General features: G+C 42.2%; 1 protein-coding gene across 2 annotated transcripts in view; it reads right to left on the reverse strand.

The window, feature by feature from the left end:
• Nucleotides 1–15077, reverse strand: part of TMEM63C (transmembrane protein 63C) — a 537448-nt gene that overhangs the window by 49362 nt on the left and 473009 nt on the right. For both annotated transcript variants that reach the window (XM_085626682.1, XM_085626681.1), the window contains 3 exons: nucleotides 9332–9485; nucleotides 8416–8522; nucleotides 1224–1310 (listed from right to left, as the gene is read on the reverse strand). In XM_085626682.1, coding sequence (XP_085482808.1) covers nucleotides 1224–1310; nucleotides 8416–8522; nucleotides 9332–9485 — 348 coding nt within the window. The remainder of the gene's footprint in view (nucleotides 1–1223; nucleotides 1311–8415; nucleotides 8523–9331; nucleotides 9486–15077) is intronic.

Consider the following 15077-nt stretch of genomic DNA (forward strand, 5'->3'; position numbering starts at 1 on the left):
GGATTTGCAGGAGAGAGAGAGCAAAGAGTAACAATGAATGATGAGAGAAATAAAGCGAAATTTTAATTCGTTCAAGCACGAAGATTTATTTAAAATACAGTCATTGGTGCTTTGTATATAAGGGTAATTTCAAGTGCTTGGAGGAAAAGCACTACAGAATGGTATATGTAAATGAAGTAGTAAATCAAGAATGTAAGTAGTAGAAATATGAAAATGTGTAGTAAGATTTTCAAGTAAAGGCAAAAGACTCTATAAAAGAGGAATAAATCATGTCTTATATTTTAGCAGTAGATATTTCATCTGCTGATGGCGAAGAATGGAAAAGACACACAAATAATGGAAGGAATGCAGAACAAATAAACCATTCACCCCCAGTCAAGAGATCCGGGTTAAATCCATTGTTCTTTTGCTGACCATGCCACCCCAGTTCAGATCCCGCCATATGCCAATCCGTCATGACGCTGCTTCTTATGGGAATAGTCCAGCCCGAACTGCCAAGCCAGGTCCTCCCTGGACCAGAAACAAGCAACCTGGGACCAGTTTCGAGGTATCACCCAATATCAGCTAGGCTAGCTTGAATCCAGTGGCAACGTGAGCCCGGGACCCATGTGCTTGCTTGGTGTAAGAGAGCGTGGTGCTCCAGATAAAAAGGAGTGGTAGAGAGAGAAGCATTATAGATAGGTTTTAAAAATCTGATAAAAAGTAACATTTACTTGTATAAGCTCAAGTAAAGTGTGCATTTAGACATTGAACACATGTGTTATTCTGCTTATTCTGGTTGTGTTGGCTAATTTCTCTCTGCATATGTTGTGTATGCAACTTTCTGTCTGGTCTGTCTCTTGGGTATGTGTAGGAAGGCTGCATGACATGAGTGAAGGGTTTTGCATCAGTAGATTTTGGGCAGTGCATTGTTGATATTGCACACTATGTATAAGAGAAGAAAGAGAAATGTCCTATGGGACGCTAAATGGTGTAATTGGAGGGGGACGTCAAATGGTGTAATTGGAGGGAGGACTGAAATTATACAGCTGTGCTTCTTGTTGCATAGGATAATGTGCTATTCTAAAGAGCCTGCCACCTTGGCTGTTAGACCATGCAAGGGGCCAAGACAAAGGGCAGCCAAGAGAGTAAAACAGCACAGACAGAGTATGCATGCTGGGGAAGCAGGCATAAACAATAGGTAGATACAACAAGCAGGAGGAACAGGCATAGGGAGCATGTACCTGGTGAGACCCAATGACGGCAGTATGATCACCATGAATACCAGGAAGAAGTAACATTTGTGCATTGTCAGCTGATTCTCATGAGACCTGAAACAAAGACATTACTGTCAATCAATCAGTTTTATTTTGAGTTCCACAGGCACACATAAAAAGCACAATACAGATAACATAAAATATATGCAAAAATATTTAAATTCTGTAGCACGGGTCCTGATTGGGACCATGTCTGCCCTGCAGCACTACTACAAAGTCACAGTTGGTTTTTCTTCTACTTGATGTTTACCAGTTATGACGCATCCTTGGTAATCAAGTTAATCACTCTAGTTCCATGAATGGTTTCCATTTATTCTTTTTAAATCGTTTTACTCCAAAGTAAAAAATAAAAAAAAAATGGGGATTTTGGAGTAGTGCAGAGGGGGGAAGACACTGTCCCGGTCAGGACCCGTGCTACAGATTTTGTAACTTTGGTCCGAGGATTAGAAGGCGACAACCCCACAATCACACCATTAATTGAAAAAATAGTCAAAAAAGATTTGAAAAGATTTATATTACTCGAGTCCATGTTCTTGCAAAATAAGATATATAATAAAAAAAATGCCAAATTTTAAAAAGCACCTACGGCAAAACATATATATTCCTCAGAAAGCCTCTGTAAAAAATAAAGCAACACTGCGTTGTTTAAAATTATACTTTTTCAACAAAGGCATCAAAAACTATATAGGGACTCTTACGTAAAAGGTGCAAGAAAGGTAAAATGCTATAAATTCAGATTAGTTATTTCATTGCAGGGAGCAATGCAAATATCAATGGAACTAAATTGGCCCATTGGAAAACAAAGGAGACCTGGTACCAGACCGGAAGGGATAGGAAAGCACGCTCCCAATGCCGCGGAACCAAGGAATAGTCTGGTTCTATACTGATGCAAGATTGATTAATCATATATTGTCTGATGGTGGACTTTTTAAATTCAGTATCTTCTCAATCAAAGCGCGGTTGTTCAAGGAAATATTTTTTGACTCATGCTTTGTGTTTGCCGGAGGATCTTCAAATAATTTTGGACGACCTAGTCTGGTTAGATTAGGTTTAACATATTGTAGCCAAGGTATGGACATCCCTTTGTTGTAAGACAGACAATCCATAATAATACAATGGTTTGAAGTGGCTATGTGCATTCAACCAAATATAAATCCAAAGGAAAAGCCGTGCTAATTTTTTGGAATCCTCTAGATACTGCAAACCAAGCTCCTCATTGCACAGGTAGTGCGGAGTGCCAGGGGGAGGCTTGAGAGAAAAAGTCTACAAAAGCCGTTCTCTTCAAGCTGCAAAGAGGCCCTCTTGGCAAGTCCCCACACTCCGGCTCCATATATGGCTATTGGTAGTCACTGGTGTCGATACATTTCCAACTAAGTAATCAGAAGTTTTCCCCAGGCTTAGATGGTAATCCTTGAGTGGAGCTCACAGAATGAAGGAATGTCTGGCATTGAATGCCAATGTTAGCTAGTACTGTCAAATTTGAAAACGAATATATAAGAAAGGCACATTCACAGACGTTTCCAAAGCAGCAGCTCATGATAAGGGAGAGGGTTTGGAAGAGTGACAAGCAGCAAAAGAGTAGAAAACATTGAGAGAAAAATAGGGCAAGAAAGTGAAGTGAAGTAAGAATAAACGAAGAAAGGAAAGATGAGAGGAACGCAATACTGAAAAAGTGGATGTATTGGAAGGAAAAAATATGAGATACATAGAAATGAATGAGAGAATGGAGAAGAAAGCAAAAGAAGTTGCAGGAAAGGTAAAAAATAATGAAAACAAAATATTGAAAGACAACACAAAAGGACACATTCTTTGAGCAGCGGAATACTTGTGGCTACCGTAATATCTAATAGGGGGTGGTAGGAAATACAAGGCAGGAGCCAAGAAAGGTGGTCGATAAACCGTAGACTGAGAAGGTGCTCACTTTTTGATCCAAGGTGACAACTGGTTTCCACTAATGGTGCCCAACTTTAAGGGTAAGGAAAACATAATTCAAAGCTAAAGGCCCTGACGGTGGCAGAGATTTGCTTGCAGTGGGAGGCACATCTCAGTATTCCGACAGCCATGCTCCTCACTCACTGGAGCTTGCACATCGAGCTCTAGAGGTGACTGGTGCAGCTGAAAACAACTCGTTTCGCCAAATGCAGAAATTTAAGAGCAAACATGAAATCTGTAATCAAACAGTGCTGCTAGTGTACACTGCAACGTAATTATCAACATGAGTTCAGCAGCATCGTGACTTGCTCAGTTTGCTGACTGATCAAATGTACATTACTTTTGCCTGCACGGTCCGTGCAGAATCAGACCGCTCTCGACAGGTTGACAGTGGTAGGTATCCAGAAGCCAGGATCTCTACAAGAGAAATATTGATAAGTTGTCATCATACCAATGTCAATGAAGGATATGCCTCTGGGTGGTGTCTACCACTGAAAAAAACAAAAGCATTGCCAACCCCTTTAGCACCACAAAGGGACATTATAAATCTTATTTCCCATGACCACCAATGGTGCAACCCCTGTATAAAACATTCAAATTCTCATACGTATTGTCCTCAATTCCCTACATTTCATAAGGGTGCCAGAGCAATGTTTGTATTCAGTGTTGTGTAAGATAATGGCCCAAGGAGCCTTGAAGTTTATCCGCCATGAACATTGTGACAAGTGTGCGGTCTACAACATTTTGTGGCCTTCAAACGCCTTTAAGGCTGAAATGAAAGAGCCTACTCCAGAATCCTCCCTCAAGGAGAAGAGGGTAATATCCATTGCAGAACTTTTAAGTACAGTCTATTGACTGCCCTTTCAAGAGATCCTGAGACCAACCTCTCCAAAAGGATGAAGTTGAAGAATGGGGCAAATGTGGCCACGTTCCCAAAAGGTCTTCTTTAATAGACCAACGGAGCAGTGAACCATACCTCAACTTATCGACTTCCTACAAGACGTTAACTGAAGGGCATGAACTGAAATCAGCATAAATATGATGCAGACGAAACATTAGTGGCCTGGTCATTGACAGTAATGCTCATAGTGTTACTGGTGTGAAAATCAAATTAAAAAAAAAATAGCGGATATCTCAGGACCTCCGATGGCACCGTCTGTATGGAGCAGGCTGGTCACAATCCTGGAGGGCTCTGGGGGAGATTGCTTGCATCGTTAGCCCCCCGTGGCAGCAAAATAGTTTGTATGCAATAAAAGGTTCCCTTCCTGTACTCCCGGCGATATACTCAGAGACAATGGAATAGAGAGATCAACAATGAGTAGAAAGTGAGTAAGAATAAAAGTGAGACACAAGATAGAGGTAATACATTTAGATACAAGGTTGAGACAGAAAGAGAAGTGGAGTTGAAAGAAGAAAAGTTCAAAAAGCAAAACAAAAAAACAGAGAAGTGGACAGAGAGAACAAGAAAGGCAAAGTCAGCAAAGGGAGAAGAGAACACACAACAGTGCAAGAGTTAGAGAATAGGAAACACATGAAAAATGCTGGAAATTATGTGAAAAAGGCAGAAATAAGAAGACGTGGTAAGAAACAGGAAAAGGCATAAAAATGCTGATTTATAATTAGGTGGGAATATAAACATTAAGCACTAGGATTATAATGATAAAGGAAAGCCCCCATGCGGATCATCACTCAGATTTAGCACTTCCTCCAGAAATGTATGTGTTTTTAATTACCACACACCATGAAACCAAGCCCAAAGTGGAAAACAAGAATAGGCGACACAAAGTGCGGAAACGAACAATGGAACAATAGTGAAGAACCACCTAAAGAGGTACAACTGATGTGCAAAAAGAAAGGGAGGGAAAATAAGAGACACCAAATAAAGGGGGGCTGAAGTTGGTGAGAGGGAATAATACTAATAGTGAAAGGAAGTCTTGTTTGTAGAGTGTAGTCTATGCTCAGCAAGCAGTTAATTAGCTCCTGCCCTAAATATCAATGAAGGAGAAAGGCACTACTGCCCACAGTGTTAGTGAGTCAGGTAGCTGCTACTGACCTCACTGTCCGGACACAAGAAACCACTTCATCTATCGGAGTTAAGGTAGCAGAGAGCCATACATCTAGTGCACAGCTTGTAAAAAAAAAAAATTTAAAAAGTGTCAGGGCCCCTCTCAGGAAGCCACTGCAGCTTGCACCATTCATTGCCTCTGACAGTGCTGCCAATGGCAGTACTAACAACACAAGTACTAACACACTTCTTAAAATGTGACAATTCATACTATTCCAGGCCACCCAAAGCTATAACAAAGTCCTGGGTGGAAGGAATTATTCACTTTCAATGTATCTTGAAGTAGTAAACAATGTTGATGTGCTCCTCTCAAAATTAGACAGACAGCGCCACCATGTGGTGGACTGTTGTTAGGGCCGGTGTTGGAAACTAAGTGCTGTGTCAAGCACAGGAAACCACAGGCTGAAATTAAGCACTGTATACCTGTCTTAAGTATAAGTGGAGGAGAGAGATGCTAATGTGATCAATGTAAATGGAGAGTCATTCCTGCCCTCAGAGAAAGGGATGGAAAGATAGGGAGCTGCTCGCACTGTGAGTGATGAAGAATATGTACTATCCCGAGTTTTAGAGAAGGAGATAAGGAACTAATGACCTTACTGCTAGCGAAGCAACAGCAAAAAAAAAAATCCTTGGTGGTATGGAACAAAACAGTATCGAGGTGAAAATGTTTTTAATCCAACTTAATCTCGCACAAATTTAAGGATTTTCTACTATAATTATAATGCAAAATGCCTGCGATTACTCCATTACACACGTTGTATGATTCAATCAATCAGGTGACTTGTAAGGCGCGACTACTCACCTGTAAGGGTCTCAACGCACTGAGGGAGTGAGGAACTGCTGATCCGTTTAAGGCATTGTGGTTCAGTCAAAGAGCGAGGTCTTGAGGTCCTTCCTGAATTGAGGCAGTGCCGATGAGTGCCCGAGGTGGAGAGGCAGGGTGTTCCAGGTCTTTGCTGTGAGGTAGGAGAAGGATCTTCCTCTGGCCGTGGTCTTGCGGATACGTGCAACAGGGGCCAGGGCCAGTTGGGCGGAGCAGAGATCTCTGGCGGGTTTGTGGAATGCTAGGCTGTGGTTGAGGTATGCAGGTATTGCATCGTAGGTATGTTTGAGGAGCTTGAAGGTGATTCTTTTGTTGACTCGGAGTCAGTGGAGGTCTCTTATGGCCAGTGATGTGGCTGCGGCAGGGGATGTTGAGGATGAGTCTGGCGGAGGTGTTCTGAATATTCTGTAGTTTCTTGAGGAGTTTCTCTGTTATGCCAGTGTAGCGTGCATTGCTCTAGTCAAGTCTGCTGCTGATGAGTGCGTAAGTGACCGTCTTTCTGGACTCGGTGGAGATCCACTTGAAGATCTTTTGGAGAAGGCATAGCGTGTGGAAGCAGGATGATGCAACGGCGTTGATCTGGCAGTTCATGGCAAGCGAGGAGTCCAGGATGATGCTGAGGTTTTGTGTGAAATCTATGGGCGTGTGTGTGTGTGGGGGGGTGACAAGTGCTGCGGACCACCAGGAGTTATCCCAGGTGGAGGGGCTGGAACCCAGGATGAGGATTTCGGTCTTCTCTGAGTTGAGCTTGAGGCAGCTGTTCTTCATACAGGTGGCGACAGCCTTCATCCCATCGTAAATGTTGTTCTTGGCGACTGTGGGTTAGTTGGTGAGGGAGAGAATCAGCTGGGTGTGGTCGGCATGTTAAGTCCGTGGTTCCGGATGATGGCTATGAGCGGGCCATGAAGAGGTTGAAGAAAGTGGTGCTCAGGGAGGAGCCCTGAGGCACTCTGCAGCTGATCTCTGTGGTTCCAGAGTGCAATGGTGGTAGTCTGACTCTCAGTGTTCGGCCGGTGAGGAAGGAGCGGATCCAATCCAGGGCTTTGTCGTGAATGCCGGCGTCATGGAGTATTGTGCATAGGGTTCGGTGGGAGACTGTATCGAAGGAAGAGGAAGTCGTCTGTGGCAGCAAGGAGGGCTGTCTCGGTACTGTGGTTGCTTCGGAAGCCGGATTGGAAGAGGTCCAGGATGTAGTTTGCCTCGTTGAACTCAAAGTTGGGCGTTGATGACCTTCTCGATGACCTTGGCTGGGAAGGGGAGCAGAGAGATGGGTCTAAAGTTCTTGAGGAACGTTGGATCAGCAGAGGGTTTCTCCAGCAAGGGGTTGATCTCTGCATGTTTCCAGTCTTCTGGGAAGGTGGTGGAGTTGATGGAGCAGTTGATGTTGCAGCAGAGTTCGGGGTGATGGAGGTGCCGGCTCTATTGAAGATGTTGTAAGGGCAGGGGTCCGAGGGTGCTCCGGAGTGGATACTCTTCATGGTTTTGAGGGTGTCGTCAGCGGTGAGGGGGGTCCAGCTGAGCAGGGTCTGCTGGGATCCGGTGTCACTGGGTGTGGTGATTGCATGTGGGGTGAGAGGAGCTTGGTTATTGAAGCTTCTGTATATTTTGTTAATCTTGTGATGGAAGAAGGAGCAGAGGTTGTTGCAGAGGTCTTAGGAGGGTGGGATCTCTGCTGTCTCTGTCCTGGGGTTGGTTGAGATGAAGTTTATTTAAAAATCCTATAGTGGGAGTATAGGAAGAACAAAACAAATCGAATGCGAATGACTGTTTCACATTAAAAAACAATTTGTCCTTTTTTGAGCAGGAGATTTGTCTTTGCATCCAACATGGACCTACAGAAACCTTTTACAATAAATAAAATAGCACTAAATCACAGACTGGCATTTTGGCTAATCAAGTCGAATTTCGAGGCATGTTGCATAACTTTCAGAAATAAAGTAGGTTAGTTTTACCAAAACTTAGTAATGACTGCCTTTAGATTTATGAAAAAGTAAAGACAGCACTACCGTCCCCAGTGTCTAAGGCAAGAGGAACTGCTACCGACACAGTCAGGAAGTAGAGCTCAATTGCAGTCATCCGCAATAGTGAAGGAAACATGGATCCACGAATTCTCTCTTTGCTAGCTGCACAGAAATGATGCATCAACCCAATGTAAAAAAAATACCCCCAGCACTCTAACACTCCTACGCCTGGTCTGCTCTAGAAGAAGCCTAAAATGCAAAATCAAGCGAGTCAATAACCCCTCATTCCGCAGCCTATTAAAAATCAATACTTCATACATACAGGATGCACTTTGCAATCAATCTCCGTTATTACAGAAATCATCAAACAGGAATTACCTGGTCCAGTGGGACTCGAAGAAGGCAGAATAATACACCACGAATGGCAGGAATACTGAAAAGGCCCATAAGAGCAGTGTTGGAAAGAACTCAGTCACGATTGGATTCTGCGGATGAAAGGAAAACATATGTGAGTGTGGGATCAGAGGACACAGAGTTGGATTAAATACAGACACAGACATCAAAGATGGGATTCTGGTGCATACACAGCGGGTTTCAGTGCATCAATGATCGATAGATGCAGGGCCCCGGTAGGCTGATGTTATAGAAGCGTAGGATACTTTTATTTTAATTCTTTCAATTCAAAATGTATGCATCTTAGATTGCACCTCACAAAAGATCAATACAAATAAAATCCTGCATGCGAATATACTTTTTTGGCAAATTTTTGATGATAATGAGTCAGGGATGATGAAGGTTAGAGTTAGTATTGCACAACAATGTTTGAGAATATGGTATGAAGGTCCACTAAGAAATGAGGATTTACTAGTGGAAATTGTAATTCTAGGTCTAAGTCCTGGTAATTCCTCATTTTCTCTGTACTTTCACCTAGAGATTTTAACTGTTTTCCGCAGCTTAAATTTCTAGGTGAAAGTATAGAAATTCATGGGGTTCTCATGCATCTGATAATTCCAATGAGGCTGGTAAGTACTGTTCTCTGGCCCCATTGGAATTAGACTCAGACTCTCTAAAAGAGATTTCCCATAAATTATAGGCTCATGACACTGTTTCACTAGCTGATTAGTGTGAATTTTAATGGCGGATTTATTTATGTGGACACCCACCATGTTATGTGGACCCTAGGTTGTAGGTCAAGGTCTACTTTAATACGAGCGTAGTCAAAACACCTGCACTTGCATCGAAGGAGAGAGTAAGGAAGGAGCAGAAGCGGCGCCTTTCGGATAGATTTTTTCACCTTCAGGCTTTCCACAGGGTAGGTGACGTTGAACTTGTCCATGGTGTTGACGATGATGGCAGGCGTGGTAAGGAAGAAGAGGAGGAGGAAGAGACAGATGTTGAGGATGATGAATCGGACCCACCAGAATGAGCCGCTCAAAGACAAATTCTCCCTATATTAACAATAAAACAGATTTTAAATGGATTTAGCAGGGACTTGGTGAAGAGTGAGTACAAGGTATTGACATAGGCATTTCTGCAGATGTAATATTATTTTTGATAAATGGTGACTTTTCACCAGACTGAAAAATGAGTGCACGAGTAAGTGATGACTGTAAGGAACAATGGATGCAAAAGGAGACCCTTTAATTGTATACAGCATATCCCCATCTACACTTCTTTGAGAGCGGGTGACTTCACATGCCACTGACTTTAGTCCAGCTCTGTTTAAGATTTCTACAGACCACCACTGTGTTAACAGTCGACTAACTCTGTAAAGACCTGTCCCTTCACAAGAGAAAAATAAGAAAATGGAATAAAGGGATACATCAATACTGATTTTAGCAGATGATGGGTCCCAGTGTTTTTCTGACATTTCTCTCAAGTCTTCATTCATTTGTTCATTTATTTTTAGAGGTGCCACATATCACCCCCATGCAGTAGTTTTTTTGGTTTTGTTTTCAGGCTGGTGTATCCAAACTCAAGCCTCATCTTCTCATGCCTTCTTTTAAGTAGCTTTGTTCCCTAATTTGCGTGGCTGTTTTGCCTTTCTTCATCTTGGGCTCATCCCTTTTGCATCTGTCCCTCCTACTTCTAACCTTTCTGCACCTTCGCTCTAATCACCCATTTCATGTTTATTTTCTTCGCCTTCTTATCACTCATCGGTCTGCCTTGGTTTTTTACATACTTTCCTCTGTTTAAGCTCCTCCTTTGGGATATAATTCTCCCTGCCCAATTCTTTGCAGTTGCGGACAGACAGAATTTCAGTTACTGTACTTTTCTGGGGTGCCCAATTTTAATAAAATCTTTCTTTTTTGTAGCAACAAGCAACAGAAACAACCTATGTCTTGTGTTAATTAACCTCCTAAACTCCTTTCATTCAGACTGACGCATCATTTAAGGACAACTTGTCTCAACAGCATCTTTAAGTTTTTTTATTTTAAGAGTAGGGTATTTTTGTGGGAAACGTAAAGGGTATCCACAAAGTGTATACTTGTTGCCTTGCGAGGACTTTAAAACCCACCAGGTTAGATATCCCTAAACCTGCCTCGTGTAATCCAAAAACACCAATAAGGTGTTGCAGTAGGTGTGGAGTCATGAAGTATCAACAACAACAAAAACATTATATTTAATTTAAAATAGTTATATATTTTATTTAATACAGGAACGAAAAAAAATACATATTATCAGCATCTCTTTGTACAAACATTTTAATCGTAATCAGTTCATTACTATGACAAATCATTAAAATTACAATAGGCTTAATCACAATTTCTCTTCTGTGATATGGCAGTCAGAATGTTACTTCACAAATCTTTTTAGCCCACTAGATTCCAAGTTGGCTTACAGAGAAAAATGCATGAGCTGATATCGACAGAGATAAAAACAGACAACAAGTTTTGCCATTTCACCGCGTCATCAGAGCTATATTTATACATTCATGGTGGCAAAAGTATTTAAAAACTGAAAACGTTTTACACAAAAAAAGATTACAAAATCATGTTAAGAGATGCCATCCTTTCGTATCTACCTTCAGAGAAACTATTTTATTAACACTGTTTGCTTGTATTACTCCATCTTAAAGTTAATATAACACTACCTGTGCCATCTTTCATTTTATGGTTGGAGAGTAACTTCTTTTTTCTTCGTGCCAATCATTGAAATAATAAATCGTATAACATTACAACCATCAAACCCATTAGGGATTATGTCATCAGAAGGGTGTACGTCTTTTCACAGCATGAATGCTTAATATATTACCATCTCTAAAATTCCAATAATCAATACCAAGCAATTCAAGAAAACTACCCGTTTGTTATTATGGATTAAACCCAGGCACCATACATGGCGATATTGCCGATTTCTAAGGGAATAATTATAGACGGTGTTACAGCGTGATGACATTTATTGTGGTTGCTTTCATCTCTTTAAGTAGTTGTGTGCTATAATCACATTTTATTTCATCTGTAGGTTGTATTTTAGAGCCCCAATATACCAACCTGGGGCAGGATTAGCGTCATACAACAATGGTTACGTTTATTATATGTTCAGTAGCTGTGTATACTTGTTTAACAACTGAGAGGTGCGTGGCTCAACCTTTTTCTTCCTTTTTGCAACAGAAGCAGCTGATGTTTCAACAAGCATTAGCAAAGGCAACGGGTTTCCCCTTTTAGCCTTGGTGTCAATTCTTTTTGTCAATGGTGATCAGCGTTGGCAAAATAAAATGTTACAGCTGATAGGGCAATATTGTATACTCGCACGTGCATCTCCACGCATGCACACGTATGTGCCATGACATTGTGATTGTCATTTTTTACTTTTCATTTTTAGCTCCAAGGTGGAGAATGCCAATCATAGAGCGGTAAATTATAAAAAATATATATATATATAAAATGTGTGTGAAAGTGCTTTTTGAGAAAGGAGTGGCCAAGTAGCAAATTGAGGATGCTGGGTCCTCCTAAAAAGTTACATTAAAAAAAAAGAAAAAAAGGAAATTGAGGGGTGGCGAAGCAAGTCAATGTCACTGCTAAGCGTTTATCAACAGGGTGGTGAGAGGGGAGCGACAGAGAAGCCTAATGGGCGAGGAGGTTTTAAAAGGTGTGTAGGATGAGTAGGGGAAGAAACAGATGCACTGGGGAGTAACAAGTAGAGCGGGCTGCGATGTTTTTCTGTGTCTGTATCGACTGCATTTCACAACACAATTTTACATATATAGTTTCATATGCCCCCCATTCATACTACTATTAAAACATTGGCACCTGCAAACATTTGTGCATGACCCAAGAAGAAGTGTTTGATAAATTTAAATGGCTTGACACACAGGTTTTATAACCAGGAGAAAAAAACATACTTGTACTATGAACCCCTGTTATAAAGGAATCTGATGTACTATATGTAACTATGCTTTCTAATTATTTATGTAGGAATTAAAGATATGTATTTTCGTCTTCCTGTGAAATATGTTGAGCACAGTGTATTCAATATATCAAAAAAGGGGGAGTTCTCAGGGCTTAGCAGGTCCAACGTACGTGCCCCAAATAGTCTGTAACAAAAGAAGGTACGTTATTCCTGAAATGGGTCATAGAACAGAAGGGGAAAAAAGTGCTATGTACAAGAGCCACTATGAATACAGGTAATCCCGCTGATGTTATACTGCAGGAAAATTGTTTCCTTTGGAACTAGGGCCCTCACACACCCAGCCAGCAGGTGTCATGCTTCATCATTGGGCCTGCTCCTCGTCGGGTCGGCGCTGCAATACCCAACGAGGGGCTCTTTGGCGGAGATCTTTTGTTCCATGCCGTATGGTGTTGTGGGGGTGAGGGGCCTATAAAGTGTAGATGTGATGTGCTAGTGAGTGCAGAGGTTAAAACAGGTCAGGAAGTCCAGTGCGAAACCCTTTTCCATGTTGGGCTCCCTACCTGATTAATAAATAGAGAGTGTATGGCAGCTATATGACCATCGTGGATCAAAAATGTTTGCGCCCTACTCTTGCTATCGAGGTCAACATGTTTCATGCCTAATTGTCAGGGGGATCAGTGGCAATTCTTCAGGACCATGGTGAAAACTATCTACACACTGTGATCAGGTGGAAACACCTACCTATCACATGAAGAGACCGCGGGAAAAACATTTACCCACAGGTATAGAGGACAATCTAGTCTTTAAAAGAGTTATGCCTCAGCAGTTGCCGGCTGATCAAGGACACACATGATGGAGTGCCCTTGTTTGCAGTGGTTTCCGTACTGTGGACCTACCCTCACATCGCCGGAACCGGTCCATTCAAAACAATGTTTTTTTAATAGTAGTATGAATGGTGTGTATGGAAATTTAGTGTGTTTGGTGTTCTTAGGGGACATGGCAGCGCAAGGGTATGTTTATATTTGAATAAAACATTGTTTTGCCACTAAAAGGAAGATTTTGAATAATTGAATATTTGACTTATTTTGAGCATTGAAGGAGGTGGGTTGTTAGGTTATTGTTTTTGTTTTGTTTTTCCCTATCCCACTCAATATGCACATTTGCCAGGGGCCCGCTGTGCTGTTATATTATTGTAATCATAACCTGGGAACCACTGAACAATTTTGAACAGTTTACTATTTGACCAGTGGTCATGTATCCCTCGGTCCACTGTAAATCTGTTAAATGGGTAACTAGGGAAAGAAAATAACCTTGAGTACCCCACTCAAACAATGAAGCAATCCTGCTGATTTATAGGACCAATGGGGCTATGCATTAGATTCAATAGGATGGCAGAGTGTTTTGCTATGTTTAGGCCTTCTATAGACCACACTACATGCTGAATTGCTTCTCGGTGCTGATGCAGCACATGGAAAGGCCAAGAGATTCTCAAGAAATAAAACTTGCTCCGTGTAGTTGTTGTCCCTTTCAGATTGCAGAGCTGCCAATCAATCCCTCTGACACAGTATCCGACTCTCCTTGATGTCCAGAGGCATGCACACAAAAGAATGAAAAGCAACTTTGTTGTCTCTGGACGGATCTACAAGCTCCACTGCCCAGATCACAAAATATCAGAGGTGATGAGGGATTCGCGATGAACTGCCGCTCTTCAATGTCTATCTCGCACCCCTTGCTGACATCATTGAGAAATGGGGGGTACGAGTTGTCTCGTATGCAGACGACACGCAGCTGATCTTCTCCTTTAAGGAAAATAGTGACGTAGCTTTTATCAACTTTAAGCAATGCCTATTAAACATCTCCTCCTGGATGACTGAAAATTGTCTTAAGCTAAATGCTGATAAGACGGAGGTACTATTTTTCAACCAATCTTCTCCTCCCCGGACGGAGCTGTGGTGGCCAGCAGAACTGAACCCGCCCCCAACACCGGTAACGGCGGCTAGGAATCTAGGGGTCAGGTTTGACTCGCAACTGTCTGGCAAGGCTCAAGTCATGCATATCTCCTCCCAATGCTTTTGGAGATTGAAGACACTTAGAAGATTCCTACGCTTCCTTCCTATGAACTGTAGGAAGGCAGTGGTGCATGCCCTTATCACTTCCCAACTCGACTACGCCAACAGTTTGTATATTGGCCTTCCGGATTACTTGATGGGTAGACTGCAGCGTATCCAAAACGCTGCAGCCAGGCTGTTGAGGAATGTGCCTTTACGGTATCATATCTCGCCTCATCTGCAAAGCCTGCACTGGCTGCCGGTAAGGAAAAGAGTGCAGTTTAAGGCCCTTGTTTTGGCTCACAAAGCAACGAGAGGGGTTGGACCCTGCTACCTGAGACAGAGACTTCAGAAATATCTTCCCTCAAGAACTCTCAGATCCTGCAACCAAAATCTTTTAATCACTCCGAGGTTTAGAAAGGCTAGGACAGGTGGGCGTGCTTTCTCAGTGAAAACTACAATGTTATGGAACACCCTACCCAATGATCTCAGACAGCTTGACAGGGAACTGCCATTCAGAAAGGCCCTCAAGACTTGGTTGTTCAGAATGCCTTAGAGATCGTTGCTATCCTCTTCCTGCTCTATCCCTTTCACCTGTAGGACGCTAGCGCCGGGACACTTCCGTCGGAAGTAGCTGTC

This window comes from Triturus cristatus, chromosome 9, assembly GCF_964204655.1.
Source record: "Triturus cristatus chromosome 9, aTriCri1.1, whole genome shotgun sequence".
Taxonomy (NCBI): Eukaryota; Metazoa; Chordata; class Amphibia; order Caudata; family Salamandridae; genus Triturus; species Triturus cristatus.